This window comes from Trachypithecus francoisi, unplaced genomic scaffold, assembly GCF_009764315.1.
Source record: "Trachypithecus francoisi isolate TF-2019V2 unplaced genomic scaffold, Tfra_2.0 Lachesis_group8, whole genome shotgun sequence".
Classification (NCBI taxonomy): Eukaryota; Metazoa; Chordata; class Mammalia; order Primates; family Cercopithecidae; genus Trachypithecus; species Trachypithecus francoisi.
In genome coordinates, this window is record NW_022681473.1 from 92,240,744 (window position 1) to 92,255,306 (window position 14,563).

At 38.7% G+C, this 14,563-nt stretch overlaps 1 protein-coding gene across 4 annotated transcripts in view; it reads left to right on the plus strand.

Annotated features, from left to right (window-relative positions):
* CFAP300 (cilia and flagella associated protein 300) overlaps positions 1–13,126 on the plus strand; it is a 35,756-nt gene extending 22,630 nt beyond the window's left edge. For 2 of the 4 annotated variants that reach the window (XM_033206261.1, XM_033206263.1), the window contains exons 5-6: positions 5,916–6,088; positions 12,614–13,126. In XM_033206261.1, coding sequence (XP_033062152.1) covers positions 5,916–6,088; positions 12,614–12,860 — 420 coding nt within the window. In that variant the 3' untranslated portion in view covers positions 12,861–13,126. Of the gene's footprint in view, positions 1–5,915; positions 6,089–11,872; positions 11,940–12,613 lie in introns of all 4 variants that reach the window. The other 2 variants (XM_033206262.1, XM_033206264.1) reach the window with 2 other exon arrangements.
* Positions 13,127–14,563: the final 1,437 nt, after the last annotated feature.

The following is a 14,563-nucleotide window of genomic DNA, read 5'->3' on the forward strand; positions in this document are numbered from 1 at the left end:
ATTGCTTGAATTCAGGAAGTTGAGGCTGCAGTGAGCCAAGTTGGCACCATTGCACTCCAGCCTGAGTGACAGAGTGGGACCCTGTCTCCTCCACCCCCCCAAAAATTGCACAGCCTAATCAGTTCAATATATGAGAGTATTCATGTAAGAAATGTGTTAACTATTCATTCCTAAGTACTTTATTCACCTTTCTCTTAAGTCAGATCTTCAGATAGTTGCAAACATGGGCCACAATAACACATTATTTTCTTACAGAGGGAGGGAGGGAAGGAGAGAGGAAGGAAGGAAGTGGAGATGTGTAAGTGTTACCTGTGGCACACCCAGAGAGCAATTAAGTATATGGACTGCTTTCCCTTACCTATATTTTCCTAGACATACCCAGCCTTGGTTTTCATCAAGGCATTATAAATAAACTGTGTATGGACAACACCATAGAGTTGAGTTTTTAAATACTTCTTATATGCAATGACCTGTGGTAAGTTTTCTGTAGAGATTGTAAATGAGCTTAATCAATTTTCATAATTAAGTGCACTTTCTACTAGACACTGATCATTGTATAATTCATTGTATTTTCTTTTTTCCTTGTATGGTAGTGTTAAGCGTAAGGTAGAATTTTGATAGCCTTTCTCCATCTAGAGTTCCTTTCTGTTTGTTTATTTATTTTTGTCTCTATTTTGTTTATCTGTGCTCTGATATTTATTATTTCCTTATACTAACTTTAGGTTTGTTCTTGCTTTTTTAGTTTCTTGAGGTGCATCATTAGATTATTTGAAGTCTTAGTACTTTTTTTATGTAGGCATTTATCGCTGTAAAATTCTCTTTTAGCACACTTTTGCTATATTCCATAGGCATGGGTATATTATATTTCTATTTTTATTTGTTCAAGAAAGTTTAAATTTTTCTTCTGAATTTGTTCATTGACTGGTCATTCAGGAGTATGTTGTTGGTTCTCATGTATTTGTATAATTTCCAAAATTCCTTTTGTTATTGATTTCTCATTTTATTCCATTGTGGTATGAGAAGATACTTGGTATGTTTTCAATTTTTTAAGTGTGTTGAGACTTGTTTTGTGACTCAACATATGGTCTATCCTGAAGAATGTTCCATGTGCTGATGCGAATAGATATTCTGCAGCTGTTAGATAAAATGTTCTGTAGATGTCTATTTGGTCTACAGTGCAGCTTAAATCCAGTGTTTCTTTATGAATTTTCTGTCTAGATGATCTGTCTAATGTGGAGAGTGGGGTGTTGAATTTCCCAACTATTACTGTATTAGAGTCTATCTCTTCTGTTAGCTCTAATAATATTTGCTTTATATATTTATGTCTGCTGGTGTTGGATGCATATATATTAAGAATAGTATATCCTCTGACTGAATTGACCCCATTAGCATTATATAATGACTTTCTTTGTCCCTTTTTACTGTTTTATTTACAGGTCAAGTGAGTTTGTTATGGGTAACATAGTTAGTTGGATCATGCTTTTTGTTTTTTAGATCCACTCAACCAGTTTACACATTTTAAGTGAAAAATTTAGTCTGTTTATATTCAAGGTTATTATTGATATGTGAGGACATACTTCCGTCATTTTGTTAATTTTTTTGGTTATTTTGGATATCTTTTGTTCCTTTTTCTCTTTTTGTTTATCTTTGTGGTTTGGTGGTTTTCTGCAGTGGTAATATTTGAATCCTTTCTGTGTTTTCAAATTTTGCTTTCAGTTATAGGTCTCCCTTAACCATTTCTTACAGGGCAGGCCTAGTGATGATAAATTCCCTCCATTTTTACTTGTCTAGGAAATACTTTCTCTTTCATTTATGAAGGATAATTTTGCTGGGTATCGTATTTTTGGCTGCCATTTTTTTTCTTTGTTTTCTCTCTCAGCACTTTGAATCATCCCATCCTCTACTGGCCTGTAAGGTTTCTTCTGAGAAATCCATTGTGAGTCTATTGAGGGTTTCCTTATATGTGACTAGACACTTTTCTCTTGCCGTTTTTAGAATTCCTTTTCTTTAACTTTTGATGGTCTGATGATAATGTGCCTTCAAGAAGACATTTTTGGGTTGTACTTATTTGGGGATCTTTAAGGTTCCTGTATCTGGTTGTCTAAATCTCTTGTTAGAATTGAAAAGTTTTCAGCTATTATTTTGTTAAATAGATTTTTTTTATGCCTTTGGGCTTCTCTCCACCTTCTGGAACACCCATAATTCAAAACTGTGTTTGCTTTATGGTATCCTATATGTAATGTAGGCTTTGTTCGTTCTTTTTCTCTTTTTTTTGTCTGACTGGGTTACTTCAAAAGACCCGTCTTCAGGTTCTGAAACACTTTCTTTGGCTTTATGTAGTCTATTGTTGAAATTCTCAGTTGAATCTTTTATTTCATTCATTGAATTATTCAGTTCTAGGATTTCTGTTTGGTGCTTTTTAATGATATCTATCTTTTTGGTGAATTTCTCATTCATATCCTGAATTGTTTTTCTGATTTCTTTGTATCCTTTTTCTGTGCTTTCTTGTATCTCACTGAGCTTCTTTAATTTCTTTAATTTTTTGAGATAATTTTTTTTTCAGGACTAGAGACAGGGTTTCACCATGTTGCCCAGGCTGGTCTTAAACTCTTGGGCTCAAGTGATCCACCCACCTCAGCCTCCCAAAGTTTTGGGATTGCAGGTGTGAGACACCATGCCCGGCCAAGTCATTATTTTGAATTTTTTTCTTATAGCTCATAAATTTATTTTTGATTAAATCTGTTGCTAGAGAATTATTGTGTTCCTTTGGAGGTGTCATCTTTCTTGCTTTTTCATATTTCTTGTGTCCTTGTATTAATATCTGTGCATCTAGTTTAACAGTCACTTCTTTGAATTTATTGGATTGGGTTTTTTAGGAGAAAACTTTTTCCTGAAAATGTACTTATAGTGTTGGTTGGGTAGAGCACTTTGGTTCTGATTCTGGGTGCAAGCAGTAGTGTAGTCTCCATATGATTTTTTGAGGTGTACTCAGCATCACTGGTGTCTGTGGTTTCCTCAGTGGCTTAGGTTGCAATTGTTAGTAGAGGCTGGGGTGAAGTTTTGCTGGGGACAGGTAGGCCAGTTCTTGGGTCCCAGTAGTGGCAGCAGCTGGCCAAAGCACACCTGTCCTTGGGCCCCTGAGCAGTGTAGGCAGGCAGTGGTGTTTGCAGGTCCAAGCAGGCTGACTCTTGGGCCTCCAGGCAGCTTGCTCATATGCCAGCAGTGTTAGTGGTGGGCTGGGTATGTGGATGTGTGTTTGGGTCCCCAGGCAGTGTGCATTAAATGGATGATGGCTGTAGCAGTGGTGGGACAACCTTTGAATTCCCAAGCAGTGCACACTTATATTAGCAGTGGCTGTGACATGCTAGGCAGGCCAGTCCCCAGGCCCCCAGGGAGCAAGTATGCTATGGTGGTGGCCAGTTGAATGGGCCTTTGCTCAGGTCCCCGAGAGGAGTGCACAAATATCAGCAGTGGTGGATGGGACAGGGCAAACCCCAGAGTCCTGGGTGTGCTTGGGCACTGGATGGGGGACAGTGCCAGGCCAGAGGGGCTGTCCTCAGGTCCCCCAGTGTTGCATACAGATGCAGCCTCTTGTGAGTTGGGCAGGGTGATCCTCAAGCCCCCTAGCAAAGTGCTCAGATGGCAGCAGCAGTGGCAATGAGTGGAGAGAGCTCATCCTGAAGGCATGCGCGAGGGAGCTGTGGCCCTGCTGCAGGGCTTGGGGTGGGGTTACTGTCAGTGGCTACAGCCACTGGCAGGTGGCTCTTGGGTTCTGGAGAACATACATTTTAGCCTCCAGTAATAGTGGCCATGGCAGTAGTGGCAGCAACAGCAGGGAGAGCCAGTCTTCAGGGCACATGCAAGTGTGTAGTGGCCCTGCTACCAAGGGAATGGGGAGTACAAGGTTGCTGCCAGTGGCGTATGCTTCAGCCCCTCAGCTGTGGGTGGGAGACTCCATCTTCAGGGAGCATGCAAGTGCATGGTAGACCTGCTGCTGGTGGTGGCAAGGTTGCTATCAGTAACAGCAGCCCCAGGTAAGTGGGTTTCAGGTTCTGGGGAGCACACATTTTGTTTCCCTTTGTCTCAAGGGCAGCCTCCTCAGTGTATTGCATTACTCATTCCCTGGGGTAAAAGACACCATGCAGAGTCCAGGTGGACATTTGGGGATGTCATTGGGGATCTAGGGATGTGGAAATGCAGGGACTGTTGGGCCCCAAGGAAGGATGCAGTCTGGTAGGAGTTGGACTCTCAAAATGGTGCCATCCTGCAGCTCCTTAGGACTTGGAGGTGGGGGAGGGGTTGTGGGAGCCAGCATGAGCTCCTCTCTGGAGCAGTGCCATTGTGTGGTCTCCAGGCAGCACCCTATTACTAGTCTCAGGGCCCATGAGGGTTGAGGAGCTCTCCCATGGTGAGGATTGCAGAGGTCCACAGTAGAAATGTGGACTGCTAGGGGTCTTTCACTTACCATTTCCCTGCATTGGGAAGCCTCTCAGACTCCCAGCCAATCCCATCTCCTTCTGTGCCTGTGTATTTCCTGTCACCTCTCTGTTGAATTCCAGTGTTCTCTCTTAGACTCCCTCTTTGAAGTGTGATTATCTACTTGCTATTTTGGTTCTACTTTGTTCAGAACGTGAGTGCCAGATGCCTCTAGTCAACCATTTTGACATCCCTCCTATCTAAATTGTTTATATGTATTTATTTTTTTCATTTTATTTCTTGACCATAGTTTTTTGTCCTTTATTATTTGGATCTTATTATATCTATGTTTTATTTTTAGCTATTTCACATTCTTTTTTTTTTGCTCTGTCACCCAGGCTCACCGCCGTTTCAGTCGTCTTCTGAGCTCAAGCAATCCTCCCACCTCAACCTCCTGATTCACTAGGGCTACAGGCATTCACCACCACATCCAGCTTATTTTGAGGGTGGGGGTTACTAGAGATGAGGTCTCACTATGCTGTTCAGGCTAGACTCAAGCTCCTGGCCTCAAGCGATCCTCCTGCCATGGTCTCCCAAAGTGCTGGGATTGTAGGCATGAACAACTGTGCCCAGCCTTCACATTCTTTTTTTAAAATAGGGAGGCTGAGGTGAGAAGATCACTTGAGCCCAGGAGTTTGACACCAGCCTGGGCAACATAGTGAGACTCCATCTCTAAAAAAAGAAAAAATAGACAAAGTAGCTAAGATATAAACAATCCAATGGAAGAAATATATTTCTTACATTGGTCACCTTTTTATGCCCACTAATCAATAAATGAATCAGTGGTCTGTATTTCCTAACGGCATAAGAAAATTCCCTACATCATATCTAGTTTTTCTGCTCTCTGTATGAGATGGTAAGACCTCAGAGGGGCAAGAGTCAATGTCAATAGGTGATGTGTGAAGTGATCTTACTAGAGAGCAGGAAAGCGAGAGCTGGATATGAGGCTCCAGCACCTGAAAGTTTCAAAAAGGAGTACTTGTGGGAATAAGAACAATACTCATCCAAACTCCATAAGAGGAGAGAGCTTAGAACATGACCATTTAGTCTCTGGGTAGAAGCCAAGGCAGGAGGCCTTATGGGATGGAGAAGTGTTCTCATTTATTTATGCTCCTATTTATTTCCAAATAAGATTTGAGGTGGCATAACACTAAAACAATTACTAAAAATATAAACTAGAATAAAGACATAAAGTGGAAGGAGGGAAGACTTAGCCACTGTGTTTTAAATTTTGATTTATTCTTTTCATTGATTGTCAGTTCCTAATGATAAAATAGAGGCAAATAAATGCAGATTACAGGTTACTGTCTTCAGTTGACTCAAGATTGGTTCTTAAAATAGGTGTAAGATTATTTTTAAGTATATAAAATGAAACCTTTGAAAACATAAAAGTTAAAACCTTGAGTTATGTTACATTAAGATGAATTTTATCATCTTAGGTTTTGCTAGTGGAAGACTCCGAAAAATATGAAATATTCAGCCAACCAGATAGAGAAGAGTTCCTGTTTTGTCTTTTCAAACATCTTTGCCTTGGTGGAGCCCTTTGTCAATATGAAGATGTGATTAGCCCATATCTGGAAACAGCAAAGCTTATCTATAAGGATCTAGTGAGGTAATATTGCTAGATCACAATATGTAAATCTCTAGTTAATAGAATAAATTATTTGTTTAACCATGATGGAATCACACAACATTATTCAGTGGTCATATTAACAACCAAAGCATATAAAAAGCACTACCCTCACCTCCGTCTCATAACTTTTCCCCTCTCGTCCAGACTAGAAAGATTTCTGGCTTTCTCTTTTATTTAGTTCTCAGTCCTCTCATTCTTCATCTACCTCTTCTGCTTTTGTCCTCATTCAGACCTGTTACCAACTGCCATCTTCCAAGCCTTCTTTTTTTTCTTACCAAGCCTCTTTTTAAATCTGAAGGGAACGCAAGAGATCCCTCCAGATGTTTGAGTTTGCTTAACTAATAGTAAAAACAATTATTACCTTTATTCCAAAGAAGTGGAAGAATTTTCATATAGGTGTAATATTTACCTTTACAAATTAATCCCAGTGCTATACAGTTTGAGGTATTTTGGTAGCATTTTTCTTTTTGAAGATCTAATGAGAATTAAAACCTTATGAATTTCTTGTTTATACCTTTCTTTTAACTGAAGTGAATGTTCTTTGGTAGGGTTTTTCAGTTGTGAAGATATTGGATCATCTTAATAGGCAAAACAACAGAGAGCAAAGGGTCTTAAAAGTTAGTTATATAATTTTACTTTCATAAGAGAAAACCAAAATTAGCTTCTCATTGGACTCATAATTGTTACTTTACTTATACTCAGCACCTTAATTCTCATCCATTCCTTGTGTCATATGGCTATACAGCAAACTGCATAATTTAGTTATTTATTCAATCAATTTATGATATGGTTTTAAAAACAGAAAAATGTTTCTATAATCTTCCTATGATTTTAATGAACAAGTTATTGTCAACACATACAGATTATTGGACGAAGATATGTTAGAAACAATTTCAGAAAAAGCATGTACATACCTATTAATACATCAAACATACTGTCCTAATTATTTGAAGTTCATGTAAACCTGCTAGTCTGCTTCTAGCACGCTACACACACACACACACACACACACATGCACTCATGCATGCACACACATACTACTACCACTACCACCACAACGTGTTGTACCCCATCAGCCACATGAACCTGTGGAATTCCTCACTACTGTGTGCTATGGAGGAGGAGATTGTGTTGGAGATATATGGAGTAGAAATAAGTTTAGAACCTACACATTGAAGAAACTGCTATTTTTCCCAACATTCCCTTCTCCAGATTCTCATCTGCAATTCTCTTCTACATTTTTAGATGCTAAGAAAAAGTATGACTGCTTTACAGTTTCTAACCTGCCTTTGTAGATAAACGTTACTGCTAATCCATTCTAGCACAGTCCATCCCTTATGTTTGTACATGTTGGGAGCACGCTACAGAGTGTGATTTTAGGAGTCTCTAACTCAAACAAAAGGGTAAAAATATTATTAAAATATTTTCGTCCTTATCCATTATAACAGGTCCTATAAAACACACCTTGTATTTTTTTAATTTTATTTAGTTATTTTTGAGACAGAGTCTCACTCTGTCACCCAGGCCGGATTGGAGTACAGTGGCATGATCTCGGCTTACTGCCACCTCCACCTCCTGGGTTCAAGGGATTCTCCTGCCTCAGTCTCCCAAATAGCTGGGAGTACAGGCTTGAGCCACCATGTCTGGCTAATGTATTTATTTTTCATAGAGATGGGGTTTCACCTTGTTGGCCAGGCTGGTCTCAAACACCCGACCTCGGGTGATCTTCCCACCTTGGCCTCCCAAACTGCTGGGATCACAGGCGTGAGCCACCGCACCTGGCCAAAATATACCTTTTTAATGTTTTTAAAAATGTTTTCCTTAAAAAGACTGAGATTTCTTTAAACCAAATAAGCAATACTTTAGAACCACCCATTTTGTTAAAGAGTAAATGATCAATTGTTTTATTACGTTTCAAAAATGTATATGCAGAAATGTACATAGTTAATAATGGTGCCTGTGTCTTTTCTGCTTTAGACATTAGACACATGCTCTTGTCAAAGTTTCAGGAGAGTTCCCCCAAGCCATGTATCCACCCCAGATGTGAAATTTTATTATTTGAACTGAGAAGCTTAGATTACGCCCTTCAGATACTAGTTAAGCAGTAGGTCCTTGTTTTTTTTCTATTTTATTTATTTATTTATTATTTATTTTTTTGAGATGGAGTCTTGCTTGTCACCCAGGCTGGAGTGCAGTGGCGTGATCTCAGCTCAGGGCAACCTCTGACTCCTGGGTTCATGCCATTCTCCTGCCTCAGCCTCCCAAGTAGCTGGGACTACAGGCACCCGCCACCACACCCGGCTAATTTTTTGTATTTTTAGTAGAGACAGGGTTTCACCATGTTAGCCAGGACGGTCTCGATCTTCTGACCTTGTGATATGCCTGCCTCAGCCTCCCAAAGTGCTGGGATTATAGGCGTGAGCCACCGTGCCCGGCCTGTTTTATTTATTTTTTATCGTTTTGTTTTTTTTTGAGACAGGGTCTCACTCTATTGCCCAGGCTGGAGTACAGTGGCACAATCTCAACTCACTGAAACCCCTGCCTCCTGGGCTCACGTAATCCTCCCACCTTAGTCTCCCCAATAGCTGAGATCACAAGCACGCACCACTACACCTGGCTAAGTTTTTCGTATTTTTTGTACAGATGGGGTTTCACCATATTACCCAGGCTGATCTTGAACTTCTGGACTCAGGTGATCCACCTGCCTCAACCTCCCAAAGTGCTGGGATTACAGGTGTGAGCCACTGTGTCCAGCCAGGTCCTTGTTTTTTAAAATGTGCAGTTACTTAGAATAGTCTGGACACCCTGGAGTTTAGAGTCAATATGGGACTGATCCTCAGAAATAATCGCAAATAATGTTGACAAGAAACAACTATATTATGTCCAAACCATTAATATAATTACACTTTAAAAAATACTATATAGAAATTATGTTCCAGTATCCTTAAAACCATGGTTATCAGAGGATGGAGTTAGTAATGGATAAAGATCTGATATAATGCAATTATTAGTAGAACACCATAGAGCACTAATCAATATCCCTTTATATTTCCTTTTCCTTTTTTCTTAAGAGATATAGGACAGATGATAACTGTACTTTCTTGCTAGGCCTATAAAAAATTAGACAAATTATTTTAGAGATATTTTAAAGTAATACTAATGTAGGATCAGAGGTAATGGAATAATATTTCTTTCTTTCTATTAGTAACTGACTTCTAATAATGTACAAATGGCAGTTTCTTTCTAAAACAATATACTTATTTTTGTTTTTGTTTTTGTTTTTTTGAGATGAAGTCTCACTCTATTGCCCAGGCTGGAATGCAGTGGTGCAATCTCAGCTTACTGCAACCTCTGCCTACCGAGTTCAAGCGATTCTCGTGCCTCAGCTTCCCCAGTAGACTACAGGCACATGCCACCATGGCCCAGCTAATTTTTGTATTTTTGTGGAGACAAGGTTTCACCATGTTGGCCAGGCTGGTCTGGTAGTCCTAACCTCAGGCGATCTACCCACCTTGGCCACCCAAAGTGCTAGGATTACAGGTGTGAGCCACCACGTCTGGCCGATATACTTGTGGTGCATGTTTATAGGTGTTAAGTAATTGTTCTAGTATCAAATACTAAATTTTCCCCTAAACTGATTTGATAAGCACTTTTACAAAGTTTTTTCTTTCCTCAGATTTTCAAACTGGAAATAATTTATGTATAGTAAAATGAACAAATCATAAATATACATAAAATTTGGTGAATATGTATGTTTATAACATGTAACCAACCACAAATAAATGTTTATAATTAGATATAACCATAGATACGTTCTTTATATTGATCTAGGTGATTATATAGGTGTATGCAAGGATTTTATATATAGTGGTTATAGTCATCCCTTGGGTAAGCACAAAAACTTAAAAGTAGTATTCAACTTTTAAGCAGTATGTTAAGCAATAGAGAAATCAAAAGAAAATGAACTTGACCTATGTCATAGAAATATTTGGAAATCAATTTAATCCTGGGTTGAAGTCTAAATGAAATATCTAGTAGAGATGAAGACCACCTAAGAATCTTAAACCCTGAAATGGCTATGGCTGGTCATCCCCAAAAGGTACACAAGCTCATACATACATACATACACACACACCGCTCAAACTGAGTCTTCCTTTTTCCTCCTCCTCCTCCTTCTTCTCTCCCTCTCTCAGTTACTTTTACATGTGTAGTAGAGGGAGAAGCAGTACTTTCACATAAAGAAGTAGAGAAGAGGGTATCTTCCTTCAAATTTTACCTATACATGTCACACATTAATAATACCCTTGATACATATGTGTTAAATATTTATAGAGTGTATAGGTCTGGGATAAGCAGCTGAGGTGTAGCAGAAAGATGATTGGACTCTGAGTCACCTGTATTCTATTCCCAGAAATACCACTTTTATTTAGTTTATCTTAATTATATCATTTAGCTTCTTTAGTTATATTGTCCATAAAATTGGCAAAATAATGCCTACCTCAATGAGTTGTGTGATCTTTAAATGAGGTAATGTATATAAAGGTATTTTGGAGGCTGGGTGCAGTGGCCGTCACCTGTAATCCCAGCACTTTGGGAAGCCAAGGCAGAAGGATCTCTTGAGGCCAGAGTTTCAAGACCAGCTTGGGCAATATAGCAAGACTTTGTCTCTACAAAAATAAAAAGTAATAAAAAGTTAAAAAAATTGTGTAAAAAATGTTTTACAAACTGTAAAGCATTAGAAAATGTGTGTATATTTATTTATATATGTAACAAATTTTAAATATATATCTGTAGCTTATTTTCTCAATCCTTAGTTTGCTTTCTCACTACATATTGCCACAGGAAATCTTTTGTGAGGAGAGTAACTGAAAGAAAGCTACTGAGAAAAAATTATTTTTAATATGATATAACTTAGCAATATATAATTTAACAAATAGTTGTTTGGGTTTTTGTTTTTGTTTTTGTTTTGAGATGGAGTTTCGCTCTTGTTGCCCACATTGGAGTGCAATGGTGCAATCTTGGCTCACCGCAACCTCCGCCTCCCGGGTTCAAGCGATTCTCCTGCTTCAGCCTCCCGAGTACGTGGGATTACAGGCTAAGTTTTTGTATTTTTAGTAGAGATAGGGTTTTTCCATGTTGATCAGGCTGGTCTCGAACTCCCAACCTCAGGTGATCCGCCCACCTAGGCCTCCCAAAGTGCTGAGATTACAGGCTTGAGCCACCGTGACGGGCCAACAAATAGTTTTTGTATACATTATCTCATTTGATTTTCATATACTAAAAGGAACATATTATTCCCAATTTACATATGAGAAAATTGAGGCTCAGAAAGGTTAATCTTACTTAAAGTGAAAGAGCAGGTCAGTGGCAGCACTAGCATTTGTATTTGCATTGTTTACGTCTTCAGTCTAGCATGCTTTTATCTACCCCCATATGGTTGTCTACACTTCAGTCTGATTTTTACCAATCCCTATTTGTCCAATAATTGTCTCTGTGGCCTGTGAAGGTAATTTCATCATCTGAGTCTCAGACTGACTTTAAACCTTCTACCTGTAAGATTCAATTTTCTGCTATTTCAATTCAGTTGACCTTGCCCATTCTTGGTTGAAGCCTCAGATGCCATTTTTTAAACCACTTAGTTGGATAGTATGTATTTCCATGTTCTATATGAATAAGAATATGTAAATACTAAAAGGGATCATTACTTAAATGTATATATCAATGCCTATTATATGTTAAAAGCACCTTTTCTTCCTTTTTTAGTGTTCGAAAGAATCCTCAAACCAAGAAAATACAAATTACCTCTTCTGTCTTTAAAGTTTCAGCCTACGTAAGTATGAGAGAACTTTTGCAAACAAAGAATTTAATTACTTTTTGTTAATACAGTTGTTACAACTGGAGTTAACAATTAGGACAATGTTATGCCTAGGAGAAAAGACAATGTTATTTAGAGTTTTGTTAAAATTAAAAGTTGATAGAGTATGCTTTTGTTTGGAGAACAGTTTGAACTTTCTTCCCTGGCTCCTTTCTGTCATCTGTATCTAATAACATTGCCTGCTTATTTTAGACCTAAATCTGTGACTCAGATGGAGTAGAACACAGTTCTCTTAGTCTGTCAAACCATCATTTACAGGGCAGATAAATAAGAATGCCCTAAATGTTGACGGGCACGGTGGCTCACTCCTGTGATCCCAGCACTTTGGGAGGCCAAGGCGGGTGGAACAGGCGGTCAGGAGATTGAGAAAATCCTGGCTAGCATGGTGAAACCCTGTCTCTACTAAAAATACAAAAAATTAGCCGAGCGTGGCAGCACACACCTGTAATCCCAGCTACTCGGGAGGCTGAGGCAGGAGAATTGCTTGAACCCAGGCAGCAGAGGTTGCAGTGAGCCGAGGTGGCACCACTGCACTCCAACCTAGGTGACAGAGCAAGACTCCATCTCAAAATAAATAAATAAATAAAATTTAAAAAATAATAATAATAATTTAGGTTTGTCTTTTTCAGGATTCTGCTGGTATGTGCTATCCTTCATCTAAGAATCATGAACAGACATTTTCTTACTTTATTGTGGATCCTATCAGGCGTCATCTTCATGTTTTATACCACTGTTATGGTGTGGGAGACATGTCTTAATGCTCTTTCAAATTATGTACCTCTACTATTTTTTATTTATCATTTTTCTCTTTTAACACTAATAGATAAACATTTACTTTGCAAATTAATTCAAGAAAAATGTAAGGAACCTACTTAGAGCAAAAGAAAGCAAACACCAAGATGCCTTTTTAAAAATTTGTGTGGAATACTAACTGGGGATCAAATTTCATCCCTAATAAAATCTATACCAAAAAAATTGTGGAATTTTTACAAAAAGTTACAAGGAGTTCCTTGTAACTAGAAATCTAGTTCTAATTTGCATTGTGATTCAAGTGAATCCTCAATTTTCCATGTATTTTAATTTATAAGCTAATTAATTCTGGATTGCAAATGTAGCAGAAAACTAAACATTTCTACTACTGATCATTAATATAACTTGTTAGTTTATTTAACTTGTTTCATTTAATTACATTTCTTCATTGCACAAGCATTTACATCTCTAAAGCTAGGAAAAGCATAACAATTCTTTTGCTTTATTTGTTCCACTTAAAAGCCTCAATAAAAAGATAGTGTTCTGGGCCTTGGCACGGTGGCTCACGCCTGTAATCTCAGCACTTTGGGAGGTCAAGGCGGGCGGATTACGAGGTCAAGAGATCAAGACAATCCCGGCCAACATGGTGAAACTCCGTCTCTACCAAAAGTACAAAAATTATCTGGGTGTGGTGGTGCGTGTCTGTAGTCCCAAATACTCAGGAGGCTGAGGCAAGAGAATCACTTGAACCCGGGAAGCGGAGGTTGCACTGAGCCGAACCGAGGTTGTGCCACTGCACTCTAGCCCGGCAACAGAACAAGACTCCATCTCAAAAAAAAAAAAAAAGGTTCTGAAAGTAGTCGTAAACTCTTTTATCACATAATAAATTAAGGCTGCAGCCGTCCCACAGCTAATACAAGAGCTACATGTAAACAGAGAAAGTTGGCCTGATGGTATTAGTAGGCTGTTCAAACAGTGAGAAGCAGGTTATCTTAGTACTGTTCCTTATTTCATTCATAGAATGAATGTATAACCTAGATTTTTGGGTTTTTTTGATGGCAAAAATCATTGACATATATCCCATGGGTCATGGGAAGCCTGTAAGAAATGTTGAGGTTTTGAGGAGGAGCAAGTTTGAAAGATGTGCTTCTGTGTTGTGGGATAAAGATGATAATCTTGGACTTGAACCTGGATTTGAATCTGGAATGCAGCTGGCAATTTGGGTATAGAGCTCAGGAGAAAGAGTATGTTTTACTTCTAATACCTAGCACAATGCCTTAGCATATTAAATGTTTATTGAATGAATAACTACTTTCCAGATATGCTCATAATACCCATAGATTTTTTTAATTACATAAAAACATAAAATCAAGAACCGAAATGTCTGTTTGCTACCAGCTTTGCTGCTTACCTCACAGTTCCCTATGACCTGGAGACCCTTTTGATCAATCAAGCGGCCAATCAATAATTATTTTTGAACACCAAATCTATGCAAGGCACTGGGCAGTTTACTTTGGGGAAACATACACTCCCTATAAACCTATTTAGGAAGGTACTCTTTAAGAGTGTGACTACCAGTAGTGATTGTTACATGAATTCAGAGATAGAAGAGATCACTCTGAGCTAAGATAGGCTTAGTCTGGCTTCTATGGAAAGACTGGTGGGATTTCAACAACGGAAGAGAACAGCAGTTGAAGGGAGTGCATGATGTGGCAGAGTACTCTGGGCCTGGCCTTCAGATGTAAGTTCAGAGGCAACAGATGGGAAAGTGATACTGAGGAATTGCCACTATTTTTTCTCAGCTCTAAAGGTGGAGGTAGATAGGACCT